The following is a 16,651-nucleotide window of genomic DNA, read 5'->3' on the forward strand; positions in this document are numbered from 1 at the left end:
AAATAAGCTATTTTGCCAGCAGCTCAAGTAGCCTTTTATTCTTGCCTTACGCTTGATTAAAAAAAATTGCAGTGAAAAAGGAAAAGCTGTCTCAAGTCCATTACACTGAACTTGGTATATCAATTGATGGGATATTGGATATAAGGAACTTGAAGCAGATTTACATAACTTAGGCAAGAGCAGAATAAGACCTTGCTGGATCAGGTCAATGGGCCATCTAGTTCAGCATCCTGTTTTCATAATGGCCAACTTGTAGGAAACTTGCAAGCAAGACAAGCACAAGTGCATTCTCCTGTGGTTTTCAGAAGCATAATTCTCTGGCAGTGGAGGCAGAGCATAGCCACCATAGTTAGCAGCCATTGATAGCATTTACCTCCATGAATTTGTCTAATCTCCTTTTAAAAACAGCTTTATGGGGTAACCATGGACCTTTTTATTTGTCCAGACTTAAATGTATAATCTAATGCTGTGACAGTTCTGGTTTTTTTGTGTGAGATTTCTTGCTTTTACTGCCAATGTTAATTTTACAGGTGTTTTTTTTAATGTTTCATATCTCTATATCTGTCTTTCTCTCGCACACGTCACCTTAAATTCCTGTAATTATAAGGAAGGATAACAAAGGCATGTTTCAGAATTTTGTTCCAGAATTTCTCTGTCTTAAGATTCATTACTGTAAGTGACCCCCCCCCCCACAGTTTCGGGTATCTAATGCAAGGTTTTATTTTATGGCCATTTAAACCGTAATGATTTAAATTCCTTCTTGTGTTCAAAAAACCCCAACTTATTTGAATTAATTTTGCAGATTTATTACTTCTTGGCCTTTTGGTTAAGATATAGCTTTATAAACTGCTTCACAGCCAGAAGCTACTGCAGCAATGTACCATAATATAAAATAACATAAAAAGATGCAGCCTTAATAAACCAAAACACTGTTCTATAAAATGGCTGGGTTACACTTTACACACTCCAGCTGCATTCCTGTATTTAAGATCATATTCAAGAGCATAAAGATCACTTTAAGGCTATTCTGCTATTTGCTGCAAATGTGCAGATCCCAGAATACTTTACAGGTTATACATTCTTGGATAGATAGGAAATACTGAACCTTCAATCCCATGCACCTAAGAGTAAATTCTATTTAATGTAGTGGGTAAGTGAGTAAACGTGCTTAGAACCGGGGTGTTAATACTTTAAAACTGCTCCTGTTGTATCTCTGATTCATGCAAGGTTCCCTTTTGACATGGAAACTGAAAACCCACCTTGGCAGTAGTTTTCACTACAGATGTGAGATGGAAAATCAACCAAGTAGGCTAGTTCCTCCAATAAGATGTGCATTCTAATCTGCAGCTGTGAGAGCTTACTGAGCATAGAAAGTTCCTTAAAACACATGAAAGGGCATCTTCAAAGGCTGCAAAGGAAAGCAGGTTTCCCTTTGGATAAAGACAACAAAAAACCAGGAAGAACTGACTCATATTAAGAGTTGGTGGGTGCTTTGACTCCCCTAAATTCCTGGGTGCCAGATTCTCCCATAATTTTCTGGTTCTAGTGGGTATTGTAGTTTAATCAATGCTTGGCTTATTAAGAGAGGCTGCAAGACACTGAATTTAGCAGTATCAAAATCTAGGCCAAACCAGTTTTTCTGTGCTGAGTAAATCACTTGGGAGAAGAGCCATCACAGAGAACAAAAGGCAAGGTGATGAGCCATTAAAAAGGCAAAGTCTCTCTGCCAGTCATCAATGGGGTCAGCTCCGGGTTAGTTAGCAGGACAAACACCAGGCTCCTGCTGTTGTGGTTTAGGGTTGCAGCTGGCTTGGAGGCAAGCTGGAGAGAAAAGTGGCAGCTGGTAAAATTCTACAAGCTGAGCAGAGGGTCACGGTTGATTTCTGGTGGCATCCAAAACTGGCCATGGGAGAAGCAAGAACCTCTTGGAGTGTTAATGCTGCGTGTCTCTCCAGGTTGTATATAAGCCACGTATCATAAAGACATCTCTCTTTTCAAAGGAAATATAAACCTTGGGGTTAGTGCCTGGAGCATTGGAATCTTGACTTGTTCATGGAGACTGGGGTGGGGGTGTAACTGTATCAGCATTTTCAATGTTAAGTGTTCAAATACCTTTGAGAGTACCGGTATTTGTGGCTTTTGAAAACTTTGCAGGACGCAGCTGACTGATGCGTCATTGTTCTGCTCCAACTGGCGCCTAAGAATTCAACAGGTGAACCCCGCCTCCCCCAAATTAACTGTTGAATATGTGGGGAAAGAGAGTATATAAAAATCCCTCTGTGTATGTGTATTTGTGCATCTATATATACCGGGTATTTGTGTGTGCGCGCGTGTTTCTGTCTCCCTATTTACCTCGCGTTGGCGGGGAAGGAGGAAATGGCGAGGCGGCGGCGGCGACCTTCCTCTGCGCAGCCCTTGCCTTCCCCACAGGATCCGGGCCTGAGTCCAGCTCAGGACCTTCCCTAAGGGGGCAGAACCCTCGGCGGCTGCCGCCTCCTCAGCCGAGCCCCTTCTTGACTCCGCTTCAGGGCGGGCTTTCCCTCTTCCTCTTCCCTCCCTTTCCGCCGACGAGGAGCAGCGGCAAGTCCCGGAGGGAGAGAGGCTGGCAGGCAGGCTGCGGGAACGGCGGCGGCGTCTCTGGTGGCCGCAGCTGCAGCTTCACCTCGTGAGAGAGACGGGAAGCGAAGACCCAGGCGACGCCGCCCGCTGTGGGGCTCCCGAGGCGGAAGGCCGGCCTGAGGGGAGGGGAGACGCCCGCGGCGGACGGGATCGAAGCGGGCAGGGCAGGGCGGTCCGCTTCGCTTCGGCAGCCTCGGCGGCGGCGACCCAACATGCCTCCCGCTTCCTCGGCGTTGCCGCCGCCGCCGCCGCCCCCGTTGTTGTTGTTGTCCTCGCCCTCCCCGCCCGCCGCCTGAAGCCAGGAGGAGACCTTCCCCTTCCTCTTCTCCTCTGCCAGCCGAAGTTCCCAGGCGGCCCCGACCCCACCCCAGGCGCAGGAGGAGGAGGAGGAGGGCGGCGGCGGAGGCAGCAGCAGCAACCGCGACATGAGGCGCGCCGAGGACCTGGAGGGCTTCGACGGGGAAGCGTCGAGCACCTCCATGATCTCGGGCGCCAGCAGCCCGTACCAGCCCACCACCGAGCCCGTCAGTCACGGCCACGGGCTGCGCGGCCTCCGCTGCGACCCCGATTACTTGAGGGGCACCTTCGGAAGGCTCAAGATCGCCCAGGTGGTGGGTACCGAGCCGCGAGGGGGGGGGGAGTCGTTTGCAGTCTGGGGGGGGGGGTCGCCTTTCCTTATCGCTGTTTCTAATTATTATCGTCACGGCGGTTAACGTGTGTGTCCGCGTGTGTACGTACACACGTACACGCACACACGAGAGTTTTTGGGTTTAATATCGCCCTCCTGTGTGGGTCGCCCTCCTTTTTTGAGCCATGGCCGCATAGCATGGTGATTGCTGTTCCCACCCCCGCCCCCCTCCAGTGGAGAAGGCTTGTTTTTTCAACCCAAAAGATTCTCTCAGAGAGACTCTCGCGGATTCCCATATTTAGAGAATGGGCTTGGAGGCTCCAGATGTGCTGTTACCACTCCAGCCAAATACCACAGGGTTAGCTTCGAGTGTAATAGTAGTAGTAGTAACAGAATGCCAAATCAGGACTGAAGCTCCCTGGGTGACCTTGGGGCCAGTCAGCTTGATCTACCTCCTAAGGTGGTTGTTAAAATCTTTTTTTTTTTTTTTTAAGGTGGTGGACACTCTGGGTTTCTTAGCTGAACTTGTTAGCCATATTTGTTGCTGAAGGATGGGGGATAAAAATAGCTGAAATGAATAATGTATTAGGCAGATGCCAACAAAAAAGGAGAGAAACCCGGGGTACCTTAAGGCTGCAATCTTATATCCAGTTTCCCAGGGTTGAACTGCATTGAACTCAGTGGGATTTCTGTTTCAGCAGGCAGATTATAGATATAACTTTTTAAAAGATGTAACAGATTCATTGTGGCAGAAGCTTTCATAGACTAGCACACACTTTTTTTCCAGATGCATGATGTGTTATCCAGTTGGTAGAGCGATGCAAATACACACATACCTGGGGGAGAGGGAGCATAGAAGACCCTATAAAAAAATGGAGCAAAAGACCATGAAATGCATAAGGTGCAGTTCATGTATTTTATTTTAGCTAAACTGCTTACATTCCTCAACAGCTGGCGTCTCTCTGGCAACTGAGGATAATGCTTCTTGCATCAGATAAAATGCTAGTTCCCAAAAGCTTCTGTCACATAAAATCACTTAGTCTTTAAGGTGCTCCTTAAGGCTTCTTTTGTCAACTGCTACCAGACTTAGATTTAGAGAAGTAAACCTGTCTGACCCTTTTTGAGAGGAAGGATGGGTTACATTTAAAATAAATGCAGCATTCTATATTGCCCCAATCATCCCTCTTTGAAAATGTCTGATTTAAATGCAAGGCAAATTTCACAACTATGTATTGATTCTCTCTAGGTATTTCATCAGTAAGGTAACACTGGCCTTTCCCTTTCTATTCTTCTGACTGTTACTTAAGTTTTTTCTTTTTTGGGAAGGATACATATTTCCCCATCTTTTCTGCAATGGTACCACCATTCCTTCCAGAGTTTATCCTGTTGGGCAAGAATTTGAATTAGGGAGGGAAAGGGAGCAAGCAGTTAGATGATAGGTGATGATTTATGTAATCTTTCAAGGTCACCTTTTGTGACTGGATGAAAAAACAGCAGTTAGATGTTATAAGGTCACCTGTTCCATCTTCTTACCCTTTCCTGTTTTTCTAGGGTGTGTTGGGTGGATATAGTTGCACGGTCTGATTTCTCATCTTGACCCAATGATTCCTGTCATCTTCTTAGTCTTTTAAGTGTGACATGCACCTAGTCTACTTCTGGGATAGGGAACTTGTGGCCCTCCACATGTTGTTGTCCTGTCAGTGCAACCCAGCATAGCCAATGCTTATAAATGATGGGAGTTGTAGTTCAACAATATGTGGAAGGTCAGAGTTTTCCCATCACTAATCTACTTAGTAGTCTTTTGATCTATAAAGACTTGTGCCACAATATGTCTTATGTATGCTTACTCAGAATTAAGTACCAGTTCAGTAAAACTCTCATGTAAGTTGCACAGAACTGCACCATTAAAATACTTTTATCTTCATGTTTCTGTGGCCCTTTGATTTGGAGGAGTTAGAAGTACCAGGAAAATTTCATTTATGGCTACAGCTGTTGGGGGGGTATTTAATTTGACTTCCATCTACATACATTTTGCAAACACTTGTAGAATATTTCTTTGCTTAAAATTCTGCCTTTAAATACCATTGCCAGATACTGGTCAGGTGATTCATATGTAGGTGTTCAAAAGAAGCTTGTAATCTAAAGGGGAAAAGGGTAGTGCCTTCTACATACTAAATATGTTCTTGAGAAACTATTGTTTTAAAAAGCACAAGCTGACATATTGTAGCCTCTTTGTGATAAAAAAGTCTCAATATCCTTGTTCTGATAGATCATAGCACTGATAAGATCAGCTGATTTAGCAAGGGTTGAAATCAAGGTTGCCGACTTGTACTTTCCTGTGATCAGACAATTGTTGATCTATCTGCACGATCACAAGCCATGTGGATCAAGTGCAGTGTGACTTCAAAATACCCCTCCCCACCTTCTCACTATATAGAAGGATCTGGCAACTTCTGTTTCAGTGTATCTGAAGAAGTGTGCATGCACACGAAAGCTCATACCAAGAACTAACTTAGTTGGTCTTTAAGGTGCTACTGGAAGGAAAAAAAAATTTTTGTTTTGACTATGGCAGACCAACACGGCTACCTATCTGTAATTCAAAATGTTTCTGTGGCTGGAATCAGTTATGATGGCCCCCATTGTTTTCTGGCATAAAAGATGATAGTATAAGTTGGGAGTCATAAAAATAGTTGTGGTAGATGATTATTAAACGTGAAAAGTACAGAATGTGATTAATGTTACAGGTTACGTACAGAACTGCCTCCTCATGTATAGACCAATTGCATCTTCATGGGACACCTTGTTAGCTATGCCATGAACTGCAAATTGCCACCTGTCAGAAACAGGCCTTCTCTGTGGTGGTACCTTTCCTCTGGGATGCTCCCCCCAAATTATTTGGGAACAATGACAGTAGCATGCTCTGGACATTTCCTGAAAGCACACCTAATCCTAATCATTAACACTGAATTCTACTGACTTTTTACAAAGTAATTCTGATATTTTAATTTTTTTAAAATGGTTTTAGTGTATGTTTTTATGTTGTGAACTGCTTTGATTTTTTTAAATAGTGATATAAAATATTTAAAATAAAATCTTGTGTATTGAGTCTGCTATAGTATTGTTTATTTTTGTGAACATTAGCTTCTGCTTTCCTGGCTTGGTGCCATTTTGTGTTTTGCTAATTGTAACCTTTTAGTGGCACCTCAGATTTATATCCTAACATTGTGTCCATATTCTATCTTTCATGTGTCTGTTGATGTAAATGTAATTGGCAAAAGGATATGTGTGTGAGAGAGGGTATTTAGACTGGCTTAGTGTTGCTTGTCTTTGTGTGCTTTGCTTAGGTGCCACTGTTCTTATCGGTGTGTTTAAACAATGTGCTGCTGGAATACAGGCTATTTTTTAAATTACATTTCAAGCTCTGAAGTACAGATCAAAGGAGCACAAAAAAATGTTCTGACAGTAAACCATAGTTTTGTGTTGCATGCATAATCATCCAGGAACTTTGGGTTTGTTTACTTACTCTTCCCATTGCACACCATACCATGGTGATTTTACGAGTTATGGCTCGTAAGCAAACCCCAGCTAATGGACTGGAATAGCTTGACCACCGTGATTAATGTATTGGTAACCTCAAGACTTGATTACAGCAATGCACTATTTGTGCAGCTACCCTTGGGCCTGGTCCAGAGGTTTCAGCTGGTACAAAAGCTGCAGTTAGGCTGTTTATAGGGACAGATAATGTATAAACGGCCCTATAAATTTGCATATTTTAATACTCAGAATTCTTATTCCAGTTGTGGGGCTTGAACTGTGTTTAGCTTTAGCAAGAGACATAAAAGCATTCTGGATGGTCACTGGAATGTATCCTGAATAGGAAGGTCACTTAGGACACTGTTCATGTTTGAAGGAACCATATCATTAGCCACACCCATATAATTTATTTGTATCTGTATTCCTAGAATAGTGTAGGGTCTGATAATGGGTGAGTCTAGTTGTGTGAATTTGTCTTTACTGTAAAAAAAAAAAAGCATTCTGCATAAATTTATTTGGAGTGGTATTTAAATACATGTGTGATCCACATAATTTTACTCCTTGTTTAGATACGAGATGGCTGAAGGCCCAATTTTCCTTTTCCTTGGTTCCCTGGTTTACTTGTTTTTTTGGGTTTTTTTAAAGTGCTGCTAACTTTTCCATTCGTTTAAAATAATTTTAGGATCTGTGTATGTTTGGAGAAACCTCTTAGATGACAGGTTGGTGTGTTTCCATAAGTAGGGAAGCTACCATTGGAAAGACCCAGCCTCTTAGTGCCACCCTTCAGACATTTCTATAAGGCTTTATAGGTCAAATCAGCACTTTGAATTGGGTTCAGAAACAAATTTGCAGGAAGTGTAGTTGAGCTAGAATTGGTGTTTATGTGCTCAGACAGCATGGTCCCAGTTAATAAACTGGCTGCCAAATTTGGTATGAGCTGCAGTTTTTGAACTGTTTTCAAAGGCAGTGAAACAAATGTCTTAACATCTTATTTAAACTCAGACCAGCGGCAGAGAGTTCACAAACAAAAGGTGAGATTAATACAGATGGGGATTGCTGAAACTATTGTGTCAGCATGCCACAAAAATATATGTTTTTAAATGGGTACTGATGGAGACGTCATTCAGAGTTTACTGTGACCATGGCGTGCAGTTATCTGAGGAGAATTTTGAGTATTTCCATTTCCATTTTAAAGAATAAGTTTATAGCCCTTATATTTAAGGAGCAAAACATGAAAACTTGGCAGTCAGAAGCATTAATCAATGAAAATTTCAGGGCATGTGAAATGGAAGGAGTAGCTGTGTGGCTTCCTTTTATACCATAAAAGACCAGAAAGGTTTCAGTGGCAATTCAGAACTTGGTTAATTCTGTAATGCTTAACTTGCCTTTCTACATAATATGCCTCTTCATACCAAATATTCATTTATATCAGGGAACAGAGCAGACATAAACAAATGAGCATACAGATACCCACAGGAAAAATCATGGCCACCTTGCTCCTCCCCTGGTTCTGCTGCTGCTATGTTATTGAGAGCTTCATGGTTGGCTTATCAGCCCTATATCGGGAAGTTTTTAATGTTTGATATTTTACTATGTTTTATATGTGTCGTAAGCTGCCCAGAGTGGCTGGGGAAACCGAGCCAGATGGGCAGGGTATAAATAATAATAATAATAATAATTCTGTCAGAACCCAGGGTCATGATTTGTCTTGATCCAGAAAAAGCAAGTTTTGTTCTTGACTTACCATTAATGGTTTATCTACAGGAGATAAACTACAAGCTGGTGTTGGGATGTAATGATAGCTCTGGGAAGTGCAGCAGTTGTGGGACAAGGTGAAGAGTGAAGCATTGCAGTTTTCTCTATGAGTTCCTGCATGCTCACACAATGATAACTTAGCCATGGTTTGGCTTAATGTTGTGTGCAAACTAGGACAGTTAGATAATGTTATTTTTCATACCAAGTTGGTGGTTGAAAATAGAAATGATCTTTGTGAATATTCCATCAGATAGGGGTTTCCAGGGCTCAGTTGAGAATCATTCCTCATGTAATAGCTTTCCGTCAGTGTTTCACTGACTGTTCATATGACCCATTTCCTTGAGTTCAACATTTTTCCATGAATCCAACTCCTGTTTTTCTTATCCCTTCACAACACAGACAGATGTGCATTGTGCACATCTTTCCACATTGTGATGCCATGCAAATTGTGTGAAATGCATGACTGTGTAGCTTGCTTTTGGAGCTGTGAAATGCAAGGTTTGTGATTGAAGAATCTGAAATTATTTTTAGAGCAGAATGGGACTCTTACTGTGATCTCCAAATGTATCAGAAACAAATTATTGGTTGTCAAAATCAGCATGCAAGCTGCCTTGTTCTGGTTAAAATTAAAACTGCATCTTCTGCTAAATTGCAGTCTAGTGTCTTAATCCTGGGCATACCCTGGGTGTTAACTGGGCTTTACTGACACCATTTGATTTAAGATTCCAGGCACATGAAATGATTGATACTGGAAGTTTAGGAGATATTCTAGTTGCAGGGGTTCTCAACAAGTTGTGCATGCCTTGGTCATCAGTGTTTTCTGTGTTCTCTAGGATTCATTTGGACTTTTTTTGGGTGGCTAAAGAAATAACAAGTGGAAATTTGCATCTTTCATACCTTCATTTTGTTAGAAATTTGTGATCTTTTTGGAAAAGATCTGCTAGAGGCCTCCTCACCCCATGGAAAAAAATATGATATAGCTAGTACTATTACAGCTTTGGAGGCCTCCTGACATGTTATTGGCAGATGGATTAAACATTATGGCGGGAAGTTTCAAAACTGTAGGGAATATGAAATAAATATATATTTTAAAAAACCAGACAGTGGAAGGGTGTACTTTTGGGACATAATTTGAAACACATTTGTGTGGCTTTGTTTCAGCCAAGGGTAGAAGGTAGTTTTTCAAAAGTCCTTTGAAAAAGCTGCTGAAGTGTTCTGAGTGTGTCCAAACCACAGTCAAGAGCTATTATTTGAGCAGTCCAGGATTTTAATGCACTTATCAATATCTCCTGTAGTGCATTACTTCCCTAAAGCATGTCATGTTCTATAGATTGTAGCATTGAGTGCCTGTTTTGAATTGTTAGCTACAGGTTATCTGGTAAAAAATACTGTTGCTGGTATATTGAACATGTTGAAGTAATTTGCCACAAAGCTTTCTCTTTCTCTGCCCGACTTCTTGCTTTTGTATGTGTGTAGGCCATGCAGCCAGGCATTTTGGCTGGCAAGGTATTTTCGTTGTGCAAAGTTAATGACAATCTCTAAACCTCAAATAGGTGGAGTCCTCTCAGCCTCTTATTGATTTGATTTTAAAGTTTGCATTCCACAAGCCTAGACTCTGTGTTTCTTAAAGGGAACTCTTGCTCCTTGAAACTAGGGAAAGGGACATAGTGTACAATTATGACTGTGGTCTTTGGATTTATTTATTTATGGCTCAACATTGCAGTAAGCAATGGGTTAAAGAGGATGTTTAGATGTTGCTGGCACAGAACCACTTCTGGTTGAGTTCTTAGTTTGACCTGAGATCTGTGCAATTGAGTCAAATAGTATTTGTCATGCTCTAATGAGTGAGACATTTGGGAAAGGAATGGGTGAGAGTCAAGAAAGAATAGAAGTAGTTTCAATACGCTTTCTCTGCATTCTGAGTTTGTGTTTTAGGAAAATACTGATGAGCCTATGACCCACCAGATACTACTAGAGTACAGTTCCCACCACAAGTTACCATTAACTATGATGGCTGGGAATACTGAGGTGTATAGGAATTGGAGTCTGACAATATCTGGAGGGCTACAGTTTCCCTTTCCTGCTTTGGAATGTCTGCATCTAAAGTTCTTAAGGAGATATCTTCATATGGCTGAAATCCACAAGATCTTAGGCTGCTTTCCGCATCCCAGCAACCTCTTTGGAGTCCTGATGTTGCATCTTCATCCCAAGCACTTAACTTCCACTGTTTCACTCAATTTCCACAAACAGCAGCTTCTTCACTTGGTTGCTATTCATTCTATTCCCATGATTCCTATTCATTCTATTACAGATAAAAAGTTAGTGGAAGGTAACACCAAAACAAATGGAATATAATATGAAAGAGAAAAAGGTTTAAGCATCTATTCAGATAATCTAAACAAAGTCTACTTTATTTAACTTCTTTCATGTAGCCCTAGTGCAGGTCCTTCTATTATTTTGCTATCCCTTAATACTTAGCCATACTTTTGCCATACTTAGGGATTTTTGTAGCCTATTTAATTGTCCTTTAATTGTTTTTTGCCCTGTGCTTAAATGAGACTGTGCAGTCAGCAGTTGAACTGAGCTTTATGTGGCTATTTGTTGCTTTAGCTTTTGAGACTTGATGCTTCTGTGGATTGGTAACTATGCAATTAAGTACCTGAATCTTCAAATTATAGCATATTATCCTGTAGTGCCTCTTGGACATGTTTACAACTTACTAGAATTAATTACTTTGAGAACCTTCAGGAAGAAAAAGTGTTGTCCTTTTGATCTCAATTAACTACAACATAGGATTGAGTGTATATTCTACAAAAATGAAAGAGTATTTTGCTATAATAAAAGCAGCAAAGGTCCTGAAAGATATAGGATATAATGCTAAGGATTTGGGCTTCACAGAGAAGATCTGAGTGAAGGATATGAACTAAATACTTTTCACATATATTCTTTTTTTTGTTATAGACTGGTGTAGGAAACATTAGGCCCTGGTGGGTGAATGTTGTCCTCCAAGCATCTCTTATCTGGCTTTTGGAATTTTCCCTAAGAATAATAAATTTGTACCCCGCCCTCCCTGGCCCTAGGCCACACCCTTCACTTGGCCCTCTTCATGCCTTCTTGAGAGCTTTTGCATTTCTGGAATGTGTCCTTGAACTTGAACTTGAACATGCTTGCAGGGAGGGAGGATAGAGGTTGTGTGTGTAGGAACTATTCTACTACAAAGGTAACATTTACATTCATTGCTCCACCTAATTTACCTTATGGTCCCATCTAGAAGTGGTATGTAGCCCCCCAAAAGGTTACACAGAAGGGAATACAAACCTCAAACTGACCCCCCCCACACACTTCTGAAACAGACTCTTGGATACAGTTGCAGAATCAGGCATGCTATCTTTCTGTAGCTTTCTGGTGGAGAATATTTTAAGCTAGATCTTAGCCTCAGCTTGATAGTGTATTTGCTGGAGCTCAGTTGTCAAACATGGAAAAACAGTCACTCCTAGTAAAATGATTAGCTGTACAGATAAGCTCTCCAAATTCAACCTTGAAAAAAATCCCTTGCCTTGTCACCTCTAATTGTGTTTTACTTGCCACGGTCAACCAGGCAGACAACTTTTTACAAGGCTTCCTTCAGTTTGAAATTAAAAGATACAATAGCTTTCTAGCTAAGAGAGAAAATAAGGTTTGTTTGTTTTTTTTGTTATTCCTGACTCATAAATGATCATGTTTGGTCATCCCCTACAGCAGCGGTCTTCACACTTGAGACCCACTGTAGACCCCGAGCCAGGTACTTGGGATCCCCTGCATTTTCACTTTTGATATTTTAGTGAATAGTGCTCATGTCTCACCATATATTGCTCATTGAGGTGTTGGTATACTATTATTTTTTTCAGTACAAGTGAACCAATATTTCATGTATTATTGGTCAAACTTTTGAGCACTTTTAGTTGTTAATTTTTCTCTTATTTTGTGCACTTTCTTCCTTTTATCACCTTCTCTGCCACTTTAATTCACTTCTCTGTATACCTGACCCCTGCTAATGTCAGCTTTTCTAAAATCAAAATGAACAGGGAAAGAGTTGTCACCCACATAACCTAATATAGGCGGAAGCTGTTTTTTGTTGCCCCATTTTTGGATTATTAAGTTTGAAGAAACTCCTCGTATTCTGCTATGCTGAAGTAACATATAGTTGTAGTTCAAAAGCAAGGAGTGTTTCCTTTAGTCTGAAAAGACTTGCCATTTTACAATTTGTTTTAAAAAGCAACTAAATCAAACTACTTTTCATTCTAAAATATTGCATTGAAATATTAAAGTTGGAATCCTGTGCATACTTACTTAAGCATTAAGCCCCATTCATGGTTGAACTCATGGAAACTTACTCCCAAAGAAGAATGGAAAGGATCAGGCTATAATGTTGACAGTCTTATCAGGCACATTTAACTGAAAGTAAAGCCCCATAACTGATGATGGTTTACTTATTATACCACACCCATCTGATTGGGTTGCCGAAGCCATTCTGGGTGGCTTCCAACAAAAATAGAGGAGGTGTTTATCTCTTAAGAGATAGCATACTGTGTCCAAAAAACATTTTTGTTTTATTTTTAGACTTGTTGTTTCTAGTTCACTTATTTGTAAACAAATGTTCCTGGAGTCGCATCTTGATCAGTTATTCTTTCAAATTAAATTTATTTAAAACAGTAATTCTGGTATTTACTTAAGCTCAGTATTTGATGAGTGCAAAAACTGATCGTTGAAGTTTCGTGCACTGTATTTCATTCAAAGTGCTGGTGCAGTCATTAAATATGCAAAGAAAGTATTGAGTTTTAGAAATGGCTCCTCATTGTTTTAGGGACTTCCTGGCCCTGATCCACATCTATACCTATAATTAGAAAGCAATGTTTGACTTTGTATTAGATACAAAAATTGTAATTGAAACATGGTATCCACTTGATATTTGTGCCTTTCCACAAGGTTTAACAGGAGAAACCAAAACCTCTAGTAAGCCTGATAATTTCTGTTTTACCTTTTGGCCAAATTATTATTATTAATTTATTTCGCATAGTGCTTTTAACGGAGTTTGGGGCTGGCACAGGAAATGGCAGGGCAAGCTTGAAACTATTCAGCATTTATGGTATAACTGAGAGTGCTCTTAGTATTGTGGCCGGTATTTTTTATCTTTTTTTGCTTTTGTTGTAAGATTCTGTTTTTCTGGTATGTCTAGACCATTTTGCCTTTTAAGGCATGGCATCTGAGGGGGCCATCAGATTACAACTCTGGATTCTTAGGATTGTGAATACTTTTATCTGAGCTGTTAAAATTCTTGTATAATGGGGTCCTTTCAGGTCACACTATGCTCCTGATTATTTTCTCATTAAAATACTTTTCCTTCTCTGGCAATGTAATTTGAATACTTGTTATTTACTTAAGAAAAATCTTAAAATAAGACTCCTGTATAAAGTTAGAGTTCTTAATCTAAGGACATAGTTGAGTTTCTTCTTTAGTCTGTGTGACTTCATTCTGATGTAACAATAAACTATGGCTTATCATTAAAGGAATTAGCCACAGTGAACTTTGGACTAGGACTTGCCAATCAGAAAGTCAGTGGTTTGAATCCCCGCGACGGGGTGAGCTCCCATTGCTCGTTCCCTGCTCCTGCCAACCTAACAGTTCGAAAGCACCTCAAAGTGCAAGTAGATAAATAGGTACCACTCCGGCGGGAAGGTAAACGGCGTTTCCGTGCGCTGCTCTGGTTTGCCAGAAGCAGCTTAGTCATTCTGGCCACATGACCCAGAAGTTGTACGCCGGCTCCCTTGGCCAATAAAGCGAGATGAGCGCCGCAACCCCAGAGTTGATCACGACTGGACCTAATGGTCAAGGGTCCCTTTACCTTTACCTTTACTCCCCCTCCAGTGACCGGGAGGAATAGTTTGAAAGGTCTCTTTTCCATTTTAGAATAATCAGTTAAGCTTTACATCCAAATCTAGACAAAATGTGGTTAGTTTTAAGTATAGTTAGTTAAAACAAGTCAGCTTCAGACAAACCACAGTTGGGTATAACCACAGTATGTTCAGTCCTGGGCATAATGCTGAAATTGAAAGCTTCTGATCTCCTCATAGCCATATTGGAGGAGGAAACACATGAATCCGAAGCTTGTTCATGCGACAATAAATTGTTGTTCATCATTACATCAGTGCGTTTTAAAGCTAAGAAAAAGTGTGAAGTGCTATTAATGTTTCAGCTCAGTTGCCTCCATTGCTGTACATACAAACTGGAACATTGAAAGCCTTCTCTACTTAAAATATCATTCGTTAAGGGTGGGGGGGGGACTTTAGAAGAAAACCTGTGGCTATGGGGGAGGAAGGTGTTTACATTACATCTTGTGTTTACATTCATAAGCTTATAGAGCCACAGCAAAATATACCTTCACTGCTAATGCAGAGCCTACCACAAATCCAACAAAAATGGCTTACAAAGAGTTATGAATTACCTCACTTTATCCTCAGTGAAAGTTGTTTCAGAGGTTTCTGTTCAAAGTGTGGGGGAGGGATTGTGTTGAAAATAAAAATTCATACTTAGACTTTACATGTAGTTAACTGCATTCATTAGCATACCTTATGCTTTGGACAAACTTTATAATGCAGAACACATGTTTATATTTCAAATGCAAATAACAGAAGCATCATCATCATCAGCCTCATCAGATTGGGCAATGGCACTGGTGACATGGACTATTATAATATCCAAGAACATGTGAACAGTATTTCTCTGCACACTGATGCCTCTGATTCCACAGTGTTCTATTAATTAGAAACAATAAAGCCATATAAATGTATATAAAAATTTAATAATAGCACTTTACAAATGCAATCCTATTTTAAATATAATTTTCTAAGAGGTGATATTCTTACATAATTATATATTTAGACTCTTCATCAGCAGTATGACAACAATACTTTTAAATGGTTGCCAATTTTGGTGTAGTTGAAAGGAAAATTTTCACCAAGAGGATGCCGACTTATTTACCACAGGGCAACATCAGACTTCATCACAAGCCAAATAGCCAAATTGGCAAAGCAGCTGCTAAGCAGCAGTTGGTTAATATTTGCACTAGTTGTATACTTTTTTCAAAGGATGGTAGATCAAGTATGACAACTTACGACTGAACTATTAAGAAATCTTAACTTAAAAGTCACAAGAGTGAAGAAGCATATTCGTCAGAATAAAGCAACAGCAATGCCCATGTAACTAATTTAGTTCCTGCCTCCCCACTATCAAACAGCAGCCATGCATGACAGTGTTTGATGTGGCAGGCAGCCCTTTGGAATGTTTTGGGCTTTGTTTTGCTTGCCTCACTAAAGATATTTAACATTTTTTCTTTGGCTGGTACAATTTCACATGTTGCAATTGCATCACAAAACAGTTGTGAGGCTTCCACTGAAAGTAAGCAGGACTGTGCCATGTTTTTTGTTGTAAAAAGGAATTCTCTGTAACACATGTAGGTGCTTTTGGTCAGGGGTGTGGAATCTGTTGATGTATTACAGGAACTAAATGGATTGACCCATTTTCTTGCATTCCTGTGTACATGACAGAGGACTCCATGGGTAGAATAAAAAAAGTGCACCTATGGACATGTGCAAATCCAGCCCTAGTGATGCCAGGTGGAAAATTAATCATATTTTTGCTGTGATGAAAGATAGTTTCCTCTTGGAGAGGCAGGGATTCACTGAAGCCATATTACTGAAATATTTGTATTTATGCCAGCTGTGTTAGATGTGAGAAATGCACCCGTTTTACAAGGAATGAGGCCTACTTAGATTTAGACTGTTGAATTGGCCAAGTTAAATGAAAGCAATAAATCTAAATTTGAATGTGTGAGGTTTTCAAAAATGTCTTTGGGTGTATTTTGAGGAGGTGTAAAAGCATTTTAGGGACACGGGTGGCGCTGTGGGTAAAAGCCTCAGCACCTAGGGCTTGCCGATCGAAAGGTCGGCGGTTCGAATCCCCGTGGCGGGGTGCGCTCCCGTTGCTCAGTCCCAGCGCCTGCCAACCTAGCAGTTCGAAAGCACCCCCGGGGGCAAGTAGATAAATAGGGACTGCTTACTGGCGGGAAGGTAAACGGCG

At 40.7% G+C, this 16,651-nt stretch overlaps 1 protein-coding gene and 1 long non-coding RNA gene across 2 annotated transcripts in view; one reads left to right on the forward strand and one right to left on the reverse strand.

Moving 5' to 3' along the window:
• LOC310768474 overlaps positions 1-7,277 on the reverse strand; it is a 9,993-nt gene extending 2,716 nt beyond the window's left edge. Inside the window, exons 1-2 of the long non-coding RNA XR_014551338.1 lie at positions 5,834-7,277; positions 251-5,648 (exon numbers count right to left, since the gene is read on the reverse strand). This is a non-coding gene — a long non-coding RNA (uncharacterized lncRNA). The remainder of the gene's footprint in view (positions 1-250; positions 5,649-5,833) is intronic.
• The window catches only part of CMTM4 (CKLF like MARVEL transmembrane domain containing 4), a gene marked incomplete at its 5' end in the record, with an annotated part of 33,404 nt that continues 19,797 nt past the window's right edge, over positions 3,045-16,651 (forward strand). Inside the window, one exon of the mRNA XM_083626593.1 lies at positions 3,045-3,230. Within this exon, the coding sequence (XP_083482719.1) occupies positions 3,045-3,230 (186 nt within the window). The remainder of the gene's footprint in view (positions 3,231-16,651) is intronic.

The sequence above is a fragment of the Podarcis filfolensis genome (assembly GCF_964270895.1).
Source record: "Podarcis filfolensis genome assembly, chromosome: 8".
Classification (NCBI taxonomy): domain Eukaryota; kingdom Metazoa; phylum Chordata; class Lepidosauria; order Squamata; family Lacertidae; genus Podarcis; species Podarcis filfolensis.